The sequence below is a fragment of the Phocoena phocoena genome, chromosome 14 (genome assembly GCF_963924675.1).
Source record: "Phocoena phocoena chromosome 14, mPhoPho1.1, whole genome shotgun sequence".
NCBI classification, from domain to species: domain Eukaryota; kingdom Metazoa; phylum Chordata; class Mammalia; order Artiodactyla; family Phocoenidae; genus Phocoena; species Phocoena phocoena.
In genome coordinates, this window is record NC_089232.1 from 82448537 (window position 1) to 82470691 (window position 22155).

The following is a 22155-nucleotide window of genomic DNA, read 5'->3' on the forward strand; positions in this document are numbered from 1 at the left end:
TCTTTGGGCCATCACCAGCGACTACTAGGGTATACAGCTGGTTATACGGTTAGCCCACGGTTTTTAATACGCTATTATTAAACCCTCACAAAATGTCCCTTAAGACGTGAAATAAGCGGCAGGTTAGCAGTTTATAGGAAGTCCCCATTTATGTAAAACATTCAGAAAAGTGAAGCTTTGAATTCTGTTAGCATGTAAATGAAGAGACAATTCAAAGGATTGAGAACATTTCTTTATTGTAACTTAAAAAAAATAAATACAACTGTAACTAATTTTTGTGAGCAATATTTCTCTAAAAATTTAAATTCTGTAGGATACTTAAACTCTTCTCTGGCTAAAGGAAAGAAGTGTCTGTGGTAATTTGCACAAATATGCAAGTTTAGCGGTGCCGGCTCATCTTTCTAGTCAAGAAGACCAAGGTCGATGTGGAAATAGACATAAGGAAAGTAGTCTTGGTTGCTGAGTTGCAATCCAGGGATCTCCACGGATGCCTGCAAAAGACATGGTCACGTTCTAAGTGCATAAACTCGTTTCTTGTTTTACTTTTCTGTTTGAGGAAAGCTCTCTAGGCATTGACTGTATTTTCTGCCCCACAGTCCGCCCCCTACCCCAAACACACACACAGCCTCTTGTTAAACTTTCACATTTGTGAAGTGTAGATTTTCCTAACAGTCTGGCAGGTACCACTTTTGGAAAGTACCTCCCACGTGGAGAGGCTGACCTTACTGTAGAAAGGCAGCTCTTTCTGGATAAAAATATACCTACATCCAATATACTTGCGGCTGCAACTTCATCGAGATGTCTGAAGACGGAGTTCAGAACCTCTCTTAAACGTTTGGTGGATGACTTCTTTTGAGGCTGGAGGAGAACCGCCTGGAAGTTCACTGGCAATCCATACCTGTTCAAAGTGTAGAGGAGTTACTGCAGATATGAGTAAAATGAACCTGACACTGTAGTAAGAATGAAAAACGAGGCAACATAGCTCAGGAAAAGAAAACTCGAGTGGAATGTCTGCGGTCAGAAGTGAGACTAATTGCTAGATCCTTGTGCATGGAAAGATCTCTAGAATATGCTCGCCCACTTCTGATGGTGACAGCTTTTTGAGTCTAGAGCCACGGGGTCTCCGGGGCGTGTGTCATCAGGTGGTGAGGGGTCAAGCTGAATGGAGGCTGTTTGACTAAATATTCTGACTCCAAAGCCTTCGTCTAAAACCCAGCTTAGCTGACATACTTTTCTCCACTGAAAAAAGCAGCACACGCACACACACGCAAATCTGGTTTATCAAGATTGTGGATTCCTTTTGCTGAGTTTTGGGAGGACAGAAAGGACTTTAAATGGACTTTGTATGCATGAGTACCTTTGAGACCGATTGCTGGCAGCTCTTCCTGTGGTGGTGTCTCAGAACACTTAAAATATTTACACTGAGTACTACATAAACAGTAAACATGCATTTTGTGATTCTCAATGTTTTTAAAATACATGTCTATACTACCAGTGAGCAAAGGCTTGGATGTTCGATACTTATCACCTGTGCTTCTTCATGCCGGAGCCCAGCATGTGAAAGCTGGCCTTAAGATGCCCTTTTACTGCCTGACCTGTTAGTATTACTTAGTTTTAATTTCTCAGTCAATGCCCATACACTAGCCCCTGGCTCTCCCGTCCTCATTTCTGGCTGCTAATGGTGCAAAGTGTTCACTAAGTCCTGAGGTCTCCTGGTGGATCTGCAGAAAGGTGAAGTAAATACGTGAAAGGGCCATTTGTTAATTGCTTCACTGTAACCAAGCATAAGACGCACCTAGTCCCGTTGCCTTAGAACACTGGGTGAGCGGGGCCCCGCCAAACCCAAGAGGCGAGGGCCACAGAGGCCGGCAAATGCTGGCAGGGATGGCGGGGGCACCTGGGCTAGATCGTGGGTGAGAGGATGGCCCAGCGGACCGCCCTCATTCCTTCTTTGTTCCTTGTCACCAAAGCTCTGGTCACCCAGATGACGCTGAGGACAGGGTCGTAGCTCTCCAGCCCCTATTACCCGGACGCACAGTTACCCTCGCCCTGCCTTCCCTCCTGAACTTCCTCCCCGAGCTCCCAGTGCCCTGGATACCCACCCCACACCCTCGACCTCACCAGCGCAGCTCTTCCCGCTTACTACAGGGAAGTCTGCAGCCTTCTCAAAGGGCGACAGTCACCAATCTCACAGACCAGGCAACATGTATGCCAGGAGATGGCATTCCAGCTCCCAGATGCAGTTGCTAGACCATCACTGCTACCCGGACACAGAACCTGCCTCTGCCACCCTCCAATCCGGTCATCCCACTGTATTCATCGGCACGTTGCTCTGGAAGATTATCCTTCTGAACAAGGACCCCGTCTTTTGAGCTCTCCACCCCTGACCAGCCTGTGAGCTCCTTGCAGGCATCGGTCCGCATCCGTCTCGTTCACTCACGGCCCCCCAGTGCACGGCGGATAACAGGCACCCCATCAGCACTGGCTGAACGAATGCTCCTCGCCCCTCATCCAGCCTCCACGCCCTGCACCCCTTTCTCAGCCCACTCCCCTCTTGGTTTCAGGGTTTGCACGTTCTTCCAGATCCTTCCAGCCCTTTCCCTGCCAGTCCTCCCTCCAGGTCAGTTTAGTGAACACCTCCCCATCCTGCTCAGAACCTGCTTTCCAGGAACGGCGGGTCGGCTCTCCGCTCCTTCCTCCTCCAGGCCGCCCCCCTGCTGCCCCCTCCTGGACGCCTCAGTAGAAGAGCCTCCTTCCCCTCCGGGCCCCCTGGCGGTGAGCCCTCCACCTGCACCCTCCGTGCTGGGAATTCTGCAGCCGCCACCCTCCCCTTTAACATGGCACCACTGCAGCTCTATTCACAACAGCCAGGACATGGAAGCAACCTAAGTGTCCATCGACAGATGAATGGATAAAGATGATGTGGCACATATATACTATGGAGTATTACTCAGCCATAAAAAGAAACGAAATTTGAGTTATTTGTAGTGAGGTGGATGGACCTAGAGTCTGTCCTACAGAGTGAAGTAAGTCAGAAAGAGAAAAACTAATACCGTATGCTAACACATACATATGGAATCTAAAAAAAAAAAAAAAAAAAAGTGGTTATGAAGAACCTCGGGGCAGGACAGGAATAAAGACACAGATGTAGAGAATGGATCTGAGGACACGGGGTGGTGGAAGGGTAAGCTGGGACGAAGTGAGAGAGTGGCATGGACATATATACACTACCAAATGTAAAATAGCTAGCTAGTGGGAAGCAGCCGCATAGCACAGGGAGAGCAGCTCGGCGCTTTGTGATTACCTAGAGGGGTGGGATAGGGAGGGTGGGAGGGAGATGCAAGAGGGAGGAGATATGGGGATATATGTATATGTATAACTGATTCACTTAGTTATAAAGCAGGAACTAACACACCATTGTAAAGCAATTATACTCCAATAAAGATGTTAAAAAATAAAATTCTACATGTCCAGAAAAAAACAAACATGGCACCATCGTGCCCTGTTTAAAAATTCCCTGACTTCCCTTCTGCTCTCACCCCACATCCGAGAGCACCCAGTGTCCTATGTCACCCAAGCATCGTTCAGCCACTACACTCGAGCTGCCCACACCAATGACCTCCCAGCGGCCCCATCCCAGAGACAGCTAAAGCCTTAACCTTCTGATCCCTGACTCACCCACCTCTCCCTCCTCCGGCCTCTGACATCACACAGGCTTCTTTGCTTCCAATCCTTAAATGCTGGTACATTCCCTCTAAGCGACTCTGTAGGTGAACCCATCCACACACATCAATCATCACTGGTGCTTCCCTAATATCCATTCCCCACTAGACCTCTCCCAAGATCCAGACTAATGACCCAGCTACCGGCTTCTCCGGTCTCGCCATGGTCCCACCACTCACCCAGGGCCCGTTTCCATTCTCACCTTTGGCGATTTAAGCCCCTGATTCACTTCACCCTGAGAATGAACCAGCACTTCCTCAGCTGAGGACTGGTCCGCTTCTCTTTGATTTGATTCAGGACACAAACGTGGGGCACCTCCTCTTTGTCTGACTCTGGGCTGGGTGACAGGCAGTGAGGCCAAGTCACCCCAGCCCTCCCCTCCAGCTCTCAGGGTAGGGAAAAAGGACAGAACCAGCTCTGAGGAAAGACACAGCAACAAGTGCGAACCGGGGTAGAAGACCTACGTGGGGTCGGAGGGTCAAGAAACAGGCGAACTTTACCCGTCTGCTCTAATCAACTTGTTGGTTTAACATCTGTTTTCTTAGCTTATGCTCTTTCCATACGATGGAATATGAAAAAGCCGTTAAGGAGGAGCGAGTATCTCTATGCATACTGATAAGACTATAACGCAAAGCAGACGAAAAAAGCAAGTTGCGGAACGTTAAGTGTAAGTGATGACATTTGGGGGATGAGAAGAGTCTTGAAACCATTAACTGGGATGATCTATGGGCAGTGGGGCTGCAAGGAACTTACTTTCCACAGTACATATTTCTGAACTTGAATTTTTTTTTTTTACAGTGTTCATGTATTACAAGTATTCAGGAGAAATAAAAAGTCGTTTTTGAAAATGTGATACATTGATAGTTTTGAAAGGAATTATTTTTGCGTATACTCAGTTTTACCGAGCTTAAACAAGATACTAGGGACGTCCCTCTTGACCTCTCACTTGAGCAAAATGGGCATCCTGTAAGGATGGGCAGGCTTTGCCACACTGGGCCTGAGAACTCCTGATTTTCAAGGTGAGCAGGGACAGACTGGGGCCCGTCTACAATGTCGATGGCTGGAACACTCTGGGTTCCAGTGTCCCTTCAGCCCAGCGCCACAATCCTTGCCATTACAGGGGTCTGAGATGGTTGAGAGGGTGAGGAACCACCCTCAGAGCCGGTCTGTATTTGGACAAAACCACACTGGCAGCCACGTGGAGGATGCACTGAACGCAGGGGCCCAAGTAACAGCTGGGCGGGAGAGAAAGCAAAGGCAGGATGGAGCGCTGTCAGGGGTGCGTGAGGTGCAGGGAGGTGGGAGGGGACGTGAGGATGAGGGAGCGGAGGTGTCCAAGTGGGCCCTGAAGTTTGGGGAAGGACCTGAGGCCACCGGTAGAAACGGAGATCAGGAGGAAGGGACGGCGAGGGAAGATGAGTCAGGAACCCAGTGAAGCCGGTCGGGAAGTACACAGCAGCAGAGACCTAGGAAGCCTGGGCAGGAAAGAGAGAGCAGGGCAGTCAGCCTGGCGGAAGGGGCCCAGCAACACCACCCCAGAGGGGCCGAGGGGCCCTGGAGCCTGCAGGCCAGAGCAGGCCAAGCTTTGGGAGAAGGGGGCAGCGGCCGTGAGCAGTGCTGCCAAGACCCCCCCATAGTTCAGGACACGGGATATGCTCAAACACAGTAGAAAGCAGGCTTCAACACGTATTTCCTGTTTGATCCCACTTTTGTAAAAATTTTGTAAAAATTATGCATATCTGCGGAATCTAAAAAGAAATGATACAAATGAACCTATCTACAAAACAGAAACAGACTCACAGACTTAGAGGATGAATTTGTGGTTACCAGGGGTGAAGGGTGGGAGGAACGGACAGTCAGGGAGTTCGGGATTGACATGTCCACACTGCTGTATCTTAAAGGGATAACCAACAGGGACCTACTGTAGAGCACAGGGAACTCTGCTCGATGCTGTGTGGCAGCCTGGCTGGGAGGGGAGTCTGGGGGAGAATGGACACATGCATATGTATGGCTGAGTCCCTTTGCTGTGCACCTGAAACTATCACAACACAGTCAATCGGCTATAGTCCAAAATAAAATAAGTTAAAAACAGTTACGCATGTCTGCAGATTTAAAGAAACAAACCCCAAAACTCTGAAGGATGCTGGTACACCAGCATGTTAGCAGTGTTTCCTCTTGGTGCTTTCACTCTTTGGGATTACCTACAGTTTCTACAAAATAGTGAACCTAGTTTGCGTTTAAAAGGTAAAGTAAGTTTAGCTGTTGTTGGTTCGGTTTGGTTTGGGTTTTACTTTTTGTGCGGCCTTGAGGGTTAGGCCTCAAAGCTCAAGGATGGAGACGGTCGGTGCTGGTGTTTCTTCCAGGAGCCACTGGCCCCTGGTGGGCTGTGCAGACGGGGTGGGCGCAGCAGGACACCAGCCCCATGACCGGCAGGAAAGGGCCAGAGCACCGGACAGCAGGGGCCCTCAGGACTGAGGGAAGGGTTATTTGACGGAGGAAACCCTGAGCCTGTTGCCAAGAGCCAGGAGTTGCAGAGGAAAAGGGTAGGAAAGCCAGGGCGCGTCCCAGAGGAGGCTGGAGGGGCCAGAAGAGGGGTGGCAGAGCCCAGGTGGCCCCGGAGCTGGCTACGCCCGCCCGCCCACCGCAGGACAGCCCAGGGCGGGCGTCTCGTCCACGCACCTGAGCACAGACTCCACAAACACTCTCAGGGCCTTGACGTGGATCCAGGCAATAAAGGCTTCGCTGAAGTTCACCTTGAGCCATCGCAGCAGCGGGCCCTGCAGGGACAGGAGTGCGGTGACCCCTCCCGGCCACTCCACCCAACGCCCGGCCAACAAAGGACGTGGGTTTTGACAGAGCAAGCCCCGAGCTGAGAAGAAACGCCCAGGGGCCAGCAGGAGCAGCGAGTCGGTCCGACGAGGCCAGGGTGAGGCCCAGGCCCACGTTCTCCAGGGCACCTGGCGCTGGGGCAGCTCAGTGGGCCTGCCAGCCAGCACACGCATGGGGCCATCACCCACCGGGCTGCGGGGGGCGTTCAGAAGGCAGCCAGCAGGCTTCTGGCTGACACCGCGCCGCCAAGGAGCCCCCCTTCTCGAAGGCTCCACTCCAAGTCCCCGCATCATCCACCAGCCGCCACTTCCAGGGGGTTCCTCACAGCCCCACTGCACGTGGCCACAGCCGCTGTCGCTAATGCTGGTATGGCTGGTCCTCCTCGGATGCCCACAAAGGTCAGGGGTGGGTCAGGGGCGGGCACCCAGGGGAAGAGAGCTGAGCTGCCCCATCACCAGCTCCAGCCACCGCCAGCCAGGACAAAGGGACCCTGGCCAGCAAGCACCAATCATTGCTGGGGGAGGGGGAGGGGGAGAGGCAGCTCCCAAGAGACCCTGCAGATTAGGAGGAAGGCATGATTCTGGAATCCCTGAATTTAAGACCTCAAAAGCCATAGTAGATAACAGGAAACGCAAGGATTTGTTTTCTCCAAAGATGCCTGCGCGGGCGAGGACATGCGAGCCGAGGAACCCCAGGGCTCCCGGGGAGATGCTTACCTCACCCTCGCCCTCACTCTCTCTCTCTCTGTCGTTCTGCCCCGCAGCGGGCCTATCAGGGTTCCCTAGCGGGGTTACCTTAACCTGGTGGTCCGGGAAGGTGGATGATCCCTTTTTAAGAGCAACACAGGAAGTTTGCTAAAGGCACAGAAATGATTTATTAATCTTTCAGCAAACATGCATCACAAACAAACAGAAATCATTCTCACGGCCTGAAAAGCACCTGAAGGTGGGCTCAGGCATGCCGGCCCACCCTCAGCACTTGCGTGCTGGTTGGACTGGAGGTGTGCCGGTGCCACTGGCACTCCCCCTCCAGGGCGGGGGTGTTCAAGTCCTCGGCTTCCATATTCCAGGGGCAGAGCCCACAGCCCCTCCCCCGGCCTGGCCTCGGCCAGGAGCTGCCCCTCCCTGGACCGTTGGTGCGACCCGCTCCGCCTTCCGGGCTGTCTGGGCTGAGTCAGGGTGTCTCCCAAGTCCAGCTCACAGTAGGCTCCTTGGCCGTCGGGACGCACTTAAGCATGTTACATGCAGAAAACTGGCCAGACATGCTGTTAGCACACATTCGACCCTTTATCAACCTTCTCTGCAGACAGGTGCAAAAGAGCGGGAAAATCCCATTCTGTGCTCTCAAAGGGAACTGACACCCAGGACCTCGGTAACAAAAGGACGGACACAGGACGCTGGTCCTGTGCACCTCCAAAAAGCCTAAAGGGGGGAAGAGATTCTTAAGAAGCCGGGGTAGGGCTGAGCCCAGCTGACCCCTGCTCGCTGGCGCCCAGCAAGAGCCTCGCAGGCAACTACAAGTTTCCAAGTTGGTTTGTCCTTCGGAGCTCCGCTTCCCCTCCACGGAGACCGGGCAGGGCTCCCGGGGGGAGCCAGGGAGCGGAAGTCTACACCACACGAAAAAATGCCAGCAAGCAACCTGAGACAGAGGCACAGGCGTTGGGCTCGGGTGTATCACCTTGATCCCCAGGGGGTCTGTGCCAGCGCGGAGGTGGGTGCCAAAGACTCGCCCCTGGTCACCTGTGAAAGGTGCCACCACCTAGCTCCCTCCAGAGACACCGCTGGGGGCTCGGGCCAGGATTAAAGCAAGCGGGGAAAGGGCTCAGCTAAAGAGAAGGCTGGAACCTTCTTGGGATATTAGGGTTCCGGGCGAGCTCGGGTGAAGGAGGAAACCCTTTGGATCTCAGCTCTTGCTGGTGAGCATCTTTCCTGCCTGGTGAGTCGGGTCCGAGGCCAGGGCCATAGGGCTCCAGCTCAGTCCTTAGTCTCAGGAAGGGCCCGGGAGCCTTGGCCCAAGCCCGACAGACTGTGGATCTAAGAAGTGTGTGTTCCCTTGGCGCGCACACACGTGTCCACACACGTATGTGTGCGTGTGCGCGCGCGTGCCTTTCTCCTCGGGGACAGAAGGGCTGAGATCCCTCGCAGGCAGTTTTATATGATCAGCTCCCATTTCCTCCTCAGAGGGGGATGGGTCCATCCAGTGGGGCTCTGGGGACCCCATTTCCGGGGCCCCGTGGCTGGTTCTCACTCCTGATGGGACCAGGTGTCTGCAGTCCCTGTGCAAAGGCCACGGACCCAGAGAGGTCAGGCGGGATGCGCAGAATCCCCCAGCCCGAGGCAGGAGGAGGCCCGGGGCACAGGCACAGCCCCACGGGAGGCACTGGCTCTTCACCCAAACACACACTCACAGCTTCATGTTTACACACCAACTTTCCTCACCCCTCCCTTCCTCTCTACTCTAGAGGCTGAACTGGAAGTTTCTCTGAGAACCCTCCCTGGGGGGACTGTAGGGCAGGGGACCTGAACACATGCCCCCGGCTCAGCCCCGCTCTGAGCTGAAGGATGCTGAGTCCCGAAGGTGCCCATTCTACAGAGCGACTTTCTCAAGGCTACACCATTCACATTTCAAAAATGAAAATCTGTTTTTTCTCTCTCTTGAGCTCAGCTGCCCTCACACATGAGAAGGCTCTGAGTGGCTGTGGTTGGAAGTTTCTAGGATAAGCACCCACTCTTTGCTAAAAGCCCCGGGGAGGTAAATACAGGTGCCAGTGACGGGGATGTCACAGCACGCCTGGACGTCACACGGACCAGGGCTTCGGGTGACGGCCAGCTGCACTCTCCAAGGCGGCGGCCCTGCCACTCTCAGCACAGGCGCTCCTGCCCGGAGCCCTGACAGCCTTGCTCGTCCCCAGGCGGCCAGGTGGGGTCCTCTCCCAGGGCCAGTGCCTGTTCACCTCTCAGAGCCTCACTTCCTCCTCTGCAGAATGGAGCTAAGAGTTCCTTCCCGGAGGGCAGTGCCGGCTCGGTGAGATCTCCTACAGCAGGGCTCACGGCTCATGTGTCACCTCCAGGTTACCGGTACTTGTCACCCTCCCCCAGACCCTGTCTGGCAGCCCCAGGAGTGTGCACCGGGCTAGTAGGGATGTTGGCGTGGGTGCTGGGCCTTAGGCGGGGCCCTTCTGCTCCAGGCCTTGGGTGCGCGGGCACCAGCCAACGCCTTCAAGAAAATCCTCGGGGCCTGTATCATAGACTCACGTATTGTTGCTTCCTATCCGACAGCAGTCTGGTCATCTCTTCCCTTTCCCTTTTAATTTCTTTTTCATCATAGTAAAATTCACGGACAGTGAACCTTAAAACAAGCAAAGGAGAGGCTTTTGCTAAGAAGCTTCCAGTCAGAGCAGAGAACCCCCCTCCTGTGGAGACAAACCAAGCCCGGAGAAACCCACCGAGGCCAGCCCTTACTTATTCTCTTTGGCTTTGGTTTTGAAATCGTCAATCACTTTTCGAAACAGAGTCACGGTGAAGAGGCCACACTCGTTGTCCTCAGCTATCAACCTGTGGGAGAGAAGCGTTTGTTCACTGGACTCACCATCAGGCCCCGGAGCTGGGCCGGAAGGAGCCTGTCCTCTCCCCGGCGGGGTGGGTCGCCGCAGGGGGAGCCTGGTGGCCCTGGCGGCAGCGAGGGTGGAGAAAGCCAGGGCGCCCCTTCCTAGCGCCTAACTCCTGGCTGCGCGGTGTCAGCTGCCGGCGCCTTCCCGGCGTCTCCTCTCCTTCTCTCACCCTCCAGGCTAGGGCTCCAGGGGTGACCCACACGCTGGAGACCTGCTCGGATCTGGGGTGGGCTCCAGGTCATGAACTGGCCAAGAGGAAGCTGCACGCAGGTCTTGGTCACCTGCTGTGCCGAGCGGGGCGCGCCAGCTCTCATGCGCTGTGGTTGTAACGAAGCAGAGGAAAAGGTTCCAGATGGTGGAAACCATCCCACATGGGCATTTCACGTCCAATGGCACAATGTTCTAATTAGAGACGGTCACCCTGGCACACCTTGATGCAGGACCACTGCGGTTGCTGTCCTCAATGTGGGGGTCATGAGCGTCTTTGAGTCCCGCTGGCCAGATGACCTGACAATGGGAGCCCCTGGGCCCAAGCAGGGTCTCGGGTCACCTTTGCTGCTTCTCCGAGCCCACACCCATAGGGGCTGACCCAGGTTCCAGAAACCTTTCCAGAGTAAGCTCAGCAGACTGTCAGGTGCCCCCCAACAATGGAGGGCCTGGGGGTTCTGGTCTGAGAAGTCAAGCCACCTCCTGAAGCAGCCTCTCCTGGCAGGAGTTCCCAGCACTTGGTCATGGAGAGCCAGCATTGGAGAGCAGTGAACGCTCCTGCCAAGCAGGCCAGCGTCGAGGGCCAGCTCCTCTGCCGGCCTGTACGCCCTCCTCCTCCAGCCTCCCCTGGTGACCTCAGGCTGTGACTGTCCTGGCCCTGCACCCTTCAGTTTAGCTCCTGACTGCTCTCTCCCGTGAGTTTGGGACCCTGGGAGAGCCAGCAGGCGCCCCAGGCCAGAGGCCTCTGGGCTGGGATGGGAGTGGGCAGGGCTGCCCAAGACTCATTGAGAAACCATTTAAAGTGCAAGCTATTTCAGGCATGGGAAAAGGCACAGAGAATACATACCCATGTATTCCCTGCCCAGCTTAAGACATAAAACAATTTTCATACAATAGAAGCCCCACATGCCCTCCCCAACCTCATTCTAATCCCACCCCTAGGTCACCGCTGTGCTGAGTTTGGCGTTTCTCATCCTCAAACACCCACAATTCCGTGCACCTGCATTACCCAAGTCACATACAGTTTAGTTTTGTCCATTTTTAGATTTTAAATAAATGGCTTCGTGCTGTGTGTCCCTTTCTGCATTGCTTCCCGCTTAACACCACAGAGTGAGATTTATCCTCGCTCATGCCCGTAACGCTAAACTGTCGATTTTCCCAGCTGTGTGGTATTCACGGTTCAAATATGTTCCTCTATCCCTTCTGCTGTCACTTTTCCAGCCCTCACTGGCCGCTCCTGCTCTGACCCCAGCAGGCCACACGTCGAGACTCTTTTTCTCCCCTGCTCGGGCTCTGTGGCCATCACAGCCAGGCTCTTGATTGACCCTCAGGTGGGGAAGAATCCAGGCCAAGCTGAGAATGCAGAGCAGAGCACAGCGCAGGCCCTGCATGCCCCGAGGGCCGGAAGGTAGTCAGGGAGGGCTTCCCGGAGGACGGGGCAAGGAAGCGGGATGCTAAAAGATGGAGGGAGTCTGGCATGTGGCTGAGTGTGTGGCTGTGAAGGCACAAGTGTGGAGGGCTGAAGGCACTTGTGCTCTTGGGGCATGTTTGGTGGCTAGGTGCCCCAGAGCACCCACACATGCCCCCCCCACACCCCAGGCCCCTGGGGCCAAGCTGAGGTCTCACTTACTTCGTCGACCGTGGGACCACCATGTCCGAGAGGGATTCGTAGGTTTTTTGCCATTGTACATAGCTTGGTCTGTGAGAGTACAGAATCGTTCAGTGATTTTTTGCAGAAAAGACTGTGGAGTGTCCTAAGAGTCTAGGAAGCTGCATGCCCCTTTCCCTGAGGGCCTGAGAGGAGCAGGGCTAGGGGCCAGACAGAGCCCCAAACATCCCCTGAGGCACTGCCGTGGGCTTTGGGACCCCTGTCCCCAGCCCCATCTGGGGCTTAGCCTCCCCATGAGGCCCCAGGCACCATGGAGCGGCCGTGAGAAGGACTCAGGAGATTCCTGCTGGGGGCTCTGATCCTGGCCCTGTGTGAGCGTGGGCAAACCAGCTGACCTCTCCGGCCGCAGGACAAGGGAACAGTAACAGCCCCTGCCTGACCCCGGGCGTGTTGTGAGGGAAACGAGCTCCTGCGTGTGGCATCGGGCACACAGCAGATGCCCGAGAAATGACCGCTTCTGTCACTATTACCACCACAAGCACTGTCACCTGCTCCCCTGACCACCCCACAGCTGCCGTTTAGGTCTCCGGATCTAGCCTGGGGGGACTCCCGCTTCATCTCTGTTGGGCAGGACGAGTTTCCTTCTGTGATCACCAACCCAGATGGAGACCCCAAACCACTCACCTTCCTGGTCCACTTACTTGGGAACAATGACCAGAAGTGTGATCAGATACTCAGAATCCAACACAAAGTCTTCTTTGCTCACAATATCGCTCAGTGTCCGAGTGAAGAGGTTTCCCCTGAATCCACGTGGGACAAAGGGGTTGTGATCAGCAGAAAAGCACACAGAGGCATCCCTGGGCCTGTGGGATGCCCAGACCCCCAGCACTCCCACGACATGCAGGTGTTGGGACAGCAGGGGACAGGAAGGTTCAGGATGCTTCCTGGGGAGGGGTGGGGGCCCTGGGCTAAGTGTCCCCCGGCTGTGTGTCTGGGCGCCCAGAACTGCGGTGCCTGGCGGGACCCCAGGTCCTATCACCAGTCACCCGAGCTGAATCCAACACCTCGGTCAGCTGCGCTGCCCCGGCGCAAGCCACCGGCTGTTGGGAGGGGATGGCTGGCGCCAGGAAGCTTATGTTACCCAAATGGAACACAGCGGTCGGCTCACGCCACCACCTGGGCCACTCCGGGCAGAGACAGGCCCAGAAGAGGGCTCCGTTTCACTTTACACACCTTACAGGTCCAGCAGCCAGGGGACCTTCACCTGAAATAGCTTTGTACGTGTGTCCAGTGGAACCTGTCTCATCAAGGTCATGGTATTTTTAGCACAGGGATCAAGGCTATTGTATCAGCCAATGGGCCAAAACACAACTACTGGGACGGTCTGTAGCATCAGCACGTAGGCCATGAGGTTAAATACCCAAGTGCACGTTACTTCCCGAGGAAAGAGTTCTCGAGCCCTTAGTCAAGGCCGGAAGCTTTAGGTAAAAAGCCGTCCCACAGGGCTCTCTAGACTGCCCCGCCTGGAATCCACACGCCCTCTTCCCCATGCCGACCAGCCATCACTGATAAGGCCCTTAGGGTCCCTCTCCAAAGGCACCCTGCAGTGCCCATCTGTCCCGGACTCCTTACGCTATCAGACCTTATCTGTCCGGTCTTATCTATAAGACCTTATCTTACACCTGCACCCCTTGCGCAAAGCAGACTTTCCATAAATATTTGTTGAGTGAATAACTGTGAGCTCTCCAAGTGCAGAAATGATATTTTATTCTGCTTTGTATCTTTAGGGCCTAGCATAAGGCCTGAGTATGGTGGGTACTTAATAAACATTGATCCGAAGAAGAAAAAGAGAAACATCAGAGGGAGATGGAGACTGTCGGACCCTCTTCACCCTCCCCTCCTTCACTCCGTGTATGTTCAATTAACCACTGTTACTGTTGGCCCTCCCTGTCCAGCACGTAACTCCTGAAGAGGCAGGAGTGTCTCCGTGTCTGTCTGTCCATCTAGCTGGCTGGCTGTCTCTCTCAGACACAGACACCCAGCTCACCCAGTGATCTGAAAGGCCCGTGCAGGAGCCCGGCTTGGACGCTGCCCTGGCCAGGCCCTGAGGCTGCAAGGAGCGTGGGACCCCGAAGACTCACGTGGATTTCTTCTCCAGGTTCTCCAGATTTGTCTTCAGAGCGTTGTAGGTGGCCGTTCGAGACTTCAGGTCCGTCTCAATCTGTGCCAGTTGCTATTTGGAAAAGCAAGAGTTTAAAGAGTTGGCTGAACTTTTCAAAATTGCCACAAATTGCTCCTGGCGCACTTAAGGAAAACGCTGCACCCCGCCCGTTTGCCGGGATGGCTTACGTTTTTCTCCCCTCTGCTCTCCCAGACCTTCCAGCATTTGACCCTACAGTGAGCTCACCCCGGGAGGCAGGGAAGGGATTAATGGCTTTTCTAGGATCACTCAGCAAGCTGAGTCTTGTCCCGATTTCAAGCCCATCTCGTACTCTCAGGGCCCCCAGGGCCCCAACTCCATGTGCTCTCAGGCTCTGCTAGAGGTCAGCTCGGGCTGACTCCCATCCCGGCTTCTCGGAGGACCCGCTGTAGCCCAGCCCTGACCAGCACCCAGGTCTCCAGGCTCAGCTGTGCCCCACGGCAGCCCCTTCCTGTTCTGTGTAGGTAGGAAGGCTCTTTTCAGTTTGGAGGCAGGTCACCAGCCTGACGTTAGGGATATCCCCCTGTTCTGGAAGTTTCAGGAGCACGTCCGGGATCCCCTCCTGCGGTGGGCAGGGAAATGAGGCTCAGCTCTCCAGATGCCTGGCCTCAGGTGCCCCACCTGCTCAGCCGGGGTGCTAACTCATCCACAGCAGTGAAAGAAGAATGCTCACCAGGCCCAACTCAACGGAAGTGCTCAAAACTCAGCAGCTGTTACGACGATCACTGCAAATCAGTATCTCGAGGTCGCTGAAGCCAGCGGCTCAGCGACAGCGGCGAACCCCTCTTGCACGTGGAAACTGTGGGGATTTTCTGGCTCACAGTTTAACAGCAGGGTCCACGAACACAGAACTTGCCCGACAAAGCACGGCACCCACACCACGGAATACTGTGCCAGCGACACGGTGCCTGAGGGCTGGTCCCACGGGGAGGAAACACATTCAGGGACGCCTCACTGGTGGCCCGCCCTCGGCTGCGGAGGGGACATTTACATCGCACCAACACACACAACAGATCAGCACACCACTGCTGCTATGGGAATGTCTCAGGAATCACTACACAGAAAAAGGAGGCAAGCTGCAGGATATGTAATTTTGAGTTGAAATATATATACTTTTAATATAGATGAGAGGATCCACTTTAAACTTGTAGACATTGGTTACCTTTAGGGAGATTAAAGGGAGTGGCAATTGGAGGGGAGGGGACGTGTGGGTGATGGGGCGGGGCTTTCATCTTTCGATTTTGATTGTTTGATTTTTAAAATAAGATTTATAATTTTTTTTTACAATTTTTAGAACCTTTTTACTTTGAAATGATTATCGATCACAGGAGAGAGATCCCACGTACCCATCTCACCCATTACTAACATCTCACATAACAAGAGTACAATATCGTAATCAGGAAATTGACATGGCTACGAGCCACAGATCTTGATTTTTAAAATAAGATTTATACATTTGTATTTTTTTTAAAGGAAAAAACATCAAACAAAAAATCCTGTGTCATCTTTATTCTTCTGATTTTACCACAAGCCATGGAAAAACTACAGAGTTTTAGAAAAACTACAGTGTTTAGAAACCCGCAAAACAACGAGAGGAACTAAGACTTGGGAACCCGTCTGGCCCGAATTTGAATGCCAGTTCCAGCTCTGGCTGTGTGACGTGGTGTCAGCTCCTGAACCTCTCTGAGCTCAGTGCCATGGAATTACCATGAGCTGCTACAGTCCTCAGAGCAGGTCATCCAGAAAGGTGAGCCCTTTCTTCAACAGACTGAGCCCCTCTAGGGCAGACTGGGTCTGGGTGATCTCTGTGATTCTGGGCAGAGCGGCCAGCACGAGGCAGTGCTTCGAGAACATGTCCAGAGCCAAGCGCTCCCACAGTCCTGCCCCTTCTGGCATGTGGCTGGCATGCACTTCCCACCACCGAGGGGCAGGTGCGCCAGGCAAAGCCTTGAGACCCCGTGAACCTCCCTGCACAGCACCCAGAGATGCTTCAGGTGGTGGAGACGCCAGCGGCCGCTGCCCAAGTGGTTTGGAGGGAGCAGGCCCCCGCCGAGCACCGTGGACATGCGTGCGGTAGGCATAGAAACTGTTTGCTATGTTATGCCGGTGAGATTTGGGAGCCTTTTTGGAAATACACCGTGACCCAGCCCGTGGAGATGGACACAGCCAGGGGCTGGGTCCCCATCCTCGCTCCCCTTCATTAGGGGAGGCAGGTGGGCTCAGTTCCCAGCTGTTGGGAGGGTCGGGGGCCCAGCCCTGAGAGTGTCAGCACAGGGCGCCTCCCAGGTGGGGAGACCCGTTCGGACACCTAGAAGACACTGGGCGCTTTCAGAAAAGGGAGTTCCTCTGACTAGGACGTCTCTAGTTAACAGATTTAGATCTCGCGATGCGGGGAAGAGGCCTGAGCCAGTGCTGAGGGCAGCGCTCGAGTGCTCCTGGGGTGGGACGGGGTGAGGGAGACAATACCCGGAGCCTCTGTCTGGCCGGCCTCAAAAAGCTGATTCCTGGCAGTGGAGCCAGCCCAGGGCTTCCTTGGGAAGTGATGCCAGGCATACGGCCCAACCAAGACCTGCATCCCCATCCCAGGGCAATACTTCAACACCTGCAGGTCCTGGGGGATGCCACGCCACCTCTCAGCCAGCTTCCCCATCTGAAAGCAGAGGAAGGCGACACCTACCCCATAGGGGTGATGTGGGAAGTAAAAGCCCAGCATGGCTCCAGGCACACAGGGAGCGCTTTCCAAACCAGTGCCCTCCTCTCCACCCTGCTTTCCTGCCAAAGTCACTCTTTGGGTACCTCGGACTAGAGAGAAGCCAGGTCCTGTCCTCTACAACTGCTCTACTCCCCCGCTCAGCTGACGCCCCGATGCACTCTGGGAACCCTCCTCACTGCCTGCATCCCCGGGACAGCCATGCCGGCGAGCGCTGTCCCCAGTGGACGTTTGGCACAGCCCTGGCCATGCTGCCTGGCTCGGCCTGGCCTCACCAGAGCAGGGCGGGGAGCGGCCAGTCCCACAAACTACTGTGTGCTTCCAGCTTGGGGGTGGAGGTGCACAACACGCTCCTGGATGCCACACCTGGCACAGGTGCTCTGGGAGCCCCTCCTCGAAGGGCCTTCCAGAATCACTGCCCAATCGCTCCAGGAGGGGCTGGGACCCAATGAGCCGCACCCAGATTCCAGAGCCTTCTGATCCCTCCCGTGCTCCCAGAGACACAGGCCGGGCGCCAGCCTGCCAGCAGGAGATGCACAGGACTGCAGTGGCGGGGGGGGGGGGGGGGGCTCCCAGCAGCCCATCGCCTTCACCTGAGCCGCCCAGACACACCTGGGCACTTCTGTCGCCCTGAGACAACAGGAAGGCTTTGTTCCCGGTCTGGCTGAGATGCTCCCCAGCCACCCAGCCACAGGAGACGTGACATATTAGGGGCTCTGTGCATCTTGGAGGGAGGGGAGGGACAGTGGCCATAAACCATCAGGCTAAACCTCAGAAGCTTCGTCAGCGCCCACCCTCAGGGGGACCAACGGGAGTCAACACGCTGCAAGACACCCGCAACGTCCCCAGAGGGCTCCGCCCTGGTGCTCTTATTAACGCAGCAGAAGCTGGAGGCCCCCCGCTCACCGAGGCAGTGCAATCATGGGGGCAGCACCCACCGGCCTCCCCACTGTCAGCAGGGGTGGGACCCCGGGAGATGCCTCCCAGGAGTTAGGGCTCTTAAGCCAAACTCTCCACGGAAGCAGATAGTTTTTGTTAAGTAAACGATGGCCATCGGGTCGGGAGAGTCAGGGTGGGACTGACTTCTCCATCAGCACCTTTCAAAGGGGAGCGCAGTGGACAGGCGCCGGGGTCTGGGGTCAGAACACCAGGGGCTCAGAGCACCCGTCGAGGGCAGTGTCCTGTAAGACGAAGCCACCCTGCCCAGTGGCAGATTTGGAAGAGGTATAGGGAGGACAGGTGGTCACCAAGCCGTTTCCAGGGCTGTCCTGAAACCCAAAGGTGTCTGACCTTGCCCAGCGCATGGAAGGCCACAGCTCAGGGCCCAGTCAGGGCTGGCGGGAGCCAGACGGGAAGGGACCCCACCCAGGGCCACTGGGCAGGGCGAGGACCCACCCAGCCTCCCGCCTCCGGAAAGGCCCTCCTCGCTTCGCTAGGGTGCAAACGCCGTGTAGCTTCACCCCAGATGGTCAGTGACGCCGGCCCTTCTCTTACCTTTGCCAGAGTGTCTGCTATGCTCACCAGCGGCTGCTTCGCAGGGTACTTGGCCATGTCCCATTCGAAGTGGGTCACAAAGGACGTTAAGTCTTCTGGAAGAACATAAACACATTGCACCAGACAGTGGACTCCCCGTCTCTCCTGAGACGCAGGCAGGCCAAGCATCCCCACTGAAACCGAGGAAGCAATGAGAGAAACGGAAGGACAGACTCAGGGCGCCTTCCCTCTCCGGGAGAGCAGACGCTCCCCACGGGGGCAGAGGGCCAGGCCAACCATCAGCCAGGACCACAGGTAGCCCTACCCTCGGGATGCTGTAAAGGTGTGCTCCTGCACCCAAGCTCAAACTCTAGACGGCTGCCCCAGAGCCCCGCGTGTGGGAGGCCCTGCTCCCCCAGAGCCCCGCGTGTGGGAGGCCCTGCTCTCCCAGGGGGTGGCCATGACGTCGGAGATATTCTGCGGTACCAGACGAATCCCCTGCCTTTTCCAGTTGGTTCGACCACACTCCCAGCTGAGTTGTCAGTTCGAGGTACCGAAAGGTACCCCAGAGAGCCCCAAGCCAACCCCCAAGATCCCACAGCCACCATGGGTGCCACCTGCCCGGCAGATGACCATCTCCCTGCCTCTCCCACGTCCCAGCGCTAGACATGGGCCCGGTCCTCACACGCGTCTATTCCAACAAAGGCATTTTCAACATTAGCGAAATACTGGAGTTAGTGAAGGTGGTTTTTACCACCTGGTACAGATGTGCATTTGTCAGGGTACGTTCTTTATATAAAAGTGCATAGTGAGTGGAACAAATCAGTGTTTTCTCAAATTTTCTTTTCTCTCTTCCTTTCTCCGAAAGCAAGCCTAAACCTGTGTGCTCAGGGTGTTTGTGACTGTCTCTAACCGGCCGCGGGTGGAGGAAGGGGCTGGGAAGTCAGGCAGCGGCGCCTGGGGGCCCTGGGGCACATTAGTAACCAAACCTCTTTGCACCTCAGCCTCCTGACCTGAGAAGTGCGTGCGCGAAGGGGTGTCCGCACACCTCCTGAGGGCCCTCTCTCCTCAGGTGAGCTCTAGGCACATTGAAAGGGTGCAACCCAGGGGCCAGCTGCAGGCTACACCCCGGTCCATTACCCCTTCAGTGTAGGATGCGCTAAGGGGGCCCCCAGCCTTGCTATCCTGGGTTCTCACCCCAGGTTATGTGGATGCCAGCCCTTCACGCAGGTGAAAAGGGACTGGTCACCGCTCCCTCAACATTCAGTCACCGCGACTGAAGGTCAGCTCACTACTGTGCTGGGGACAGCAGACCGTAGCCCCCTCGCCTTCGAGGTGCTCCCTGTTTGCTCGGGACACGAGTCAAACGTGACACCACAGTGAGCAGTGTAACACAAGGCTGGCAGGGGCTGAGGAAGGAGGGGGAGAGCCCACACCTGCCTCCTGTCCTAGGGGGCACTCCAAGGGCTTCGTGAGGACCCCGTATTCACGCAGGGACGGGATGGGATGAAGTTTGCCACGTGGCCGGTGAAGGAGGACGCCGGGCATCGGGCGGGGTGGACTGGTGAGCGTCACACGCGGGGCATGAGGACTCCCTGGGTCACGCTGATGGAGCAGGGAGTGTGGACGGAGGGGGAACAGGAAGGCCAGGCAGGGTCAGGAAAGTCACGTCTACACCTTCTCCTGTGGCGATACAGACGCCAGGCCCACCTCCTGAGCCCCTCACACATGCCAGGAGTGGGACATGCGTCACTCCAACCTCGACAGCACTGCGGAAAGGTCACCAAGAGGTCAGGACATAGCCGGGGGAGGACACTGGTGCTCTGAGGAGCCTTCTCTGGGGCTGTGAGGGAGACGGAAGGGAAAGCTAAGAGGGGCCCATGCCCGGGGAGTAGAGGCAGGGGGCCGACAACGGCACGCAGGGACGATTACCCCTGGGGCACGACGGAGGCTCGGGGTACACCTGGGTTTCCAGGTTGGGTGACTAGGTGAAAGGAGGGTATGCTCACTCGGCCAGGCAGCGGGGAGCCGGCAGCCTGGGAAGGGGCAGAGGCGAGGAGAGACGGGCTCCGCTTGGGACGAGCTAAGTCGGATATTCGGGTCAGTTAAGTTCCCGCACGGCAGATGGAAATGAAGTGGGGCTTGGAGGAGGGAAGTGGGCTGTGGGAGGGAGGTCAGCAGCATGACGACGCTGGTGATGACCATTACAGTAGCTGACGCTGGCTGGTGCTTTACTGTGGCCTGGACGCATGAGTTATTTCAGTTCATTTACCTTCAACCCTGTTCAATATTATTATTATCTCCATTTCAGAGATGAGGAAACTCTGGCACAGAGTAAGTCGTGTAACGTCCACCAGAAAAGGAGACAAGGAACGTGGAGGCCAGGGAGGACCACGCCCCTTCCCCGCCCCGGCCTCGGGCAGGAGCGGCCACACTCTGGGGGGACAGGGAAGCTGCCGTTGTCGGCATCTCCGCAAGAACCACACTCCGATACCTCTGGTCTCCTGACTTAGAGGGTCCTTCAGATTCCAACGGTGTTGGGATTGACAAGAGGGCCTCTGAGGCACCAAGGGTGGGGCCCTGACCCAAGTGGACTAGTGCCCTTATAAGGAGAAACCATAGAGCCCCCACGTCCCCCGTGCTCCCACCAAGCAAGGGCCGTGTGAACACACAGGGAAGGGAGCAGGTTCTCACCAGGAACCACATCCGCCATCACCTTGACCTTGAATTTCCAGCCTCCAGAGCTGTGAGACATAAACATCTGTGGTTTAAGCCTCCAGTCTGCAGTATTTTGATATGGCAGCCCGAGCTAATACAGATTTTGGTATTAATTTGGTTATTAATATGGATTTGGGGATTGCTACACTAGGGCAGGGAAATGACTTTGTAGGAAGGATCCAGGCCTTGGAGGAACTGCATTGAGGTCTGGATGATGGCAAGGGCGCAGTCAGAGGCAGAACTGACGGTCGCAAAGGACTCCTCGTGTGCCAGCAGTCACCCCGATCCTGGACCCTACTGTGGGCCAGGCCCTGGGCAAGCACAACGGTCACACACCTCCCATGCGGTCACATGCTGCCCGGTGGGAGCCATCGCCCACCACACAGGCCAGGGAACAGCCCACCCCAGGCAGGTGCCAGGCAGATGTGGGCTCTAGAGACTCCTGCCTCTGCCCACCCCAGACCCCATGGGCACACCATCACCCAAGCTAAGCCACCCCCGACCCCTCACTCTCTCTCTCTCTGCTGCTCTTGTCCTAAACATCAGGCTGGAGACCAACTCCCGCAAGCCTGCCCAGCCCTCCTCCCCCTGCTGGTCTGAGCCCGGGGATCCTTGCCGCACCACACTAAGGACACTGCACCGTCACCCGTGCTTCCCTTGCTCTTTCAGCCTCCTTGAGGGCAGGTGATTATCGCTGTGTCCCCGGAGCCTGTGACAGTGCCCGGCAGGGAGCAAGTGCTTCGTATGAGAATCTGCCTATTAACCCTGATTATTGTACTAACGCTATCCGGGCTGCTTAGAAGAGGCACATTTCAGACAAGGTCTCGTGTCCGTGCACTTTCACAAACTCCAGGCTTTTACGGCGCTCCAACCAAAGAGAACGCGTCCCTCTTCTCTACTAGAATGCCTGTGACTCCTTTAAGACTCAGCCCCCCTCCTCGTGGAGGCTCCTAAACACTTGGTTTCCATCACAGCACGTCAGGCACTATGGGTCTGGTCCCCAGGCCGTGAGCTCCTGGAGGACAGTCATCGCTGGATGCCCAGCACCCAGCACACTGCCTGGTACTCGACGGCCA

General features: G+C 55.8%; 1 protein-coding gene across 3 annotated transcripts in view; it reads right to left on the minus strand.

The window, feature by feature from the left end:
- Window positions 1-216: 216 nt before the first annotated feature.
- ATP6V1C2 (ATPase H+ transporting V1 subunit C2) overlaps window positions 217-22155 on the minus strand; it is a 54481-nt gene continuing 32542 nt past the window's right edge. Inside the window, exons 4-13 of one of the 3 annotated variants that reach the window (XM_065891129.1) lie at window positions 18383-18477; window positions 14120-14211; window positions 12680-12778; window positions 12000-12068; window positions 10014-10106; window positions 9807-9900; window positions 7269-7406; window positions 6403-6500; window positions 766-898; window positions 217-491 (exon numbers count right to left, since the gene is read on the minus strand). In XM_065891129.1, coding sequence (XP_065747201.1) covers window positions 402-491; window positions 766-898; window positions 6403-6500; window positions 7269-7406; window positions 9807-9900; window positions 10014-10106; window positions 12000-12068; window positions 12680-12778; window positions 14120-14211; window positions 18383-18477 — 1001 coding nt within the window. In that variant the 3' untranslated portion in view covers window positions 217-401. The remainder of the gene's footprint in view (window positions 492-765; window positions 899-6402; window positions 6501-7268; window positions 7407-9806; window positions 9901-10013; window positions 10107-11999; window positions 12069-12679; window positions 12779-14119; window positions 14212-18382; window positions 18478-22155) is intronic. The other 2 variants (XM_065891128.1, XM_065891130.1) reach the window with 2 other exon arrangements.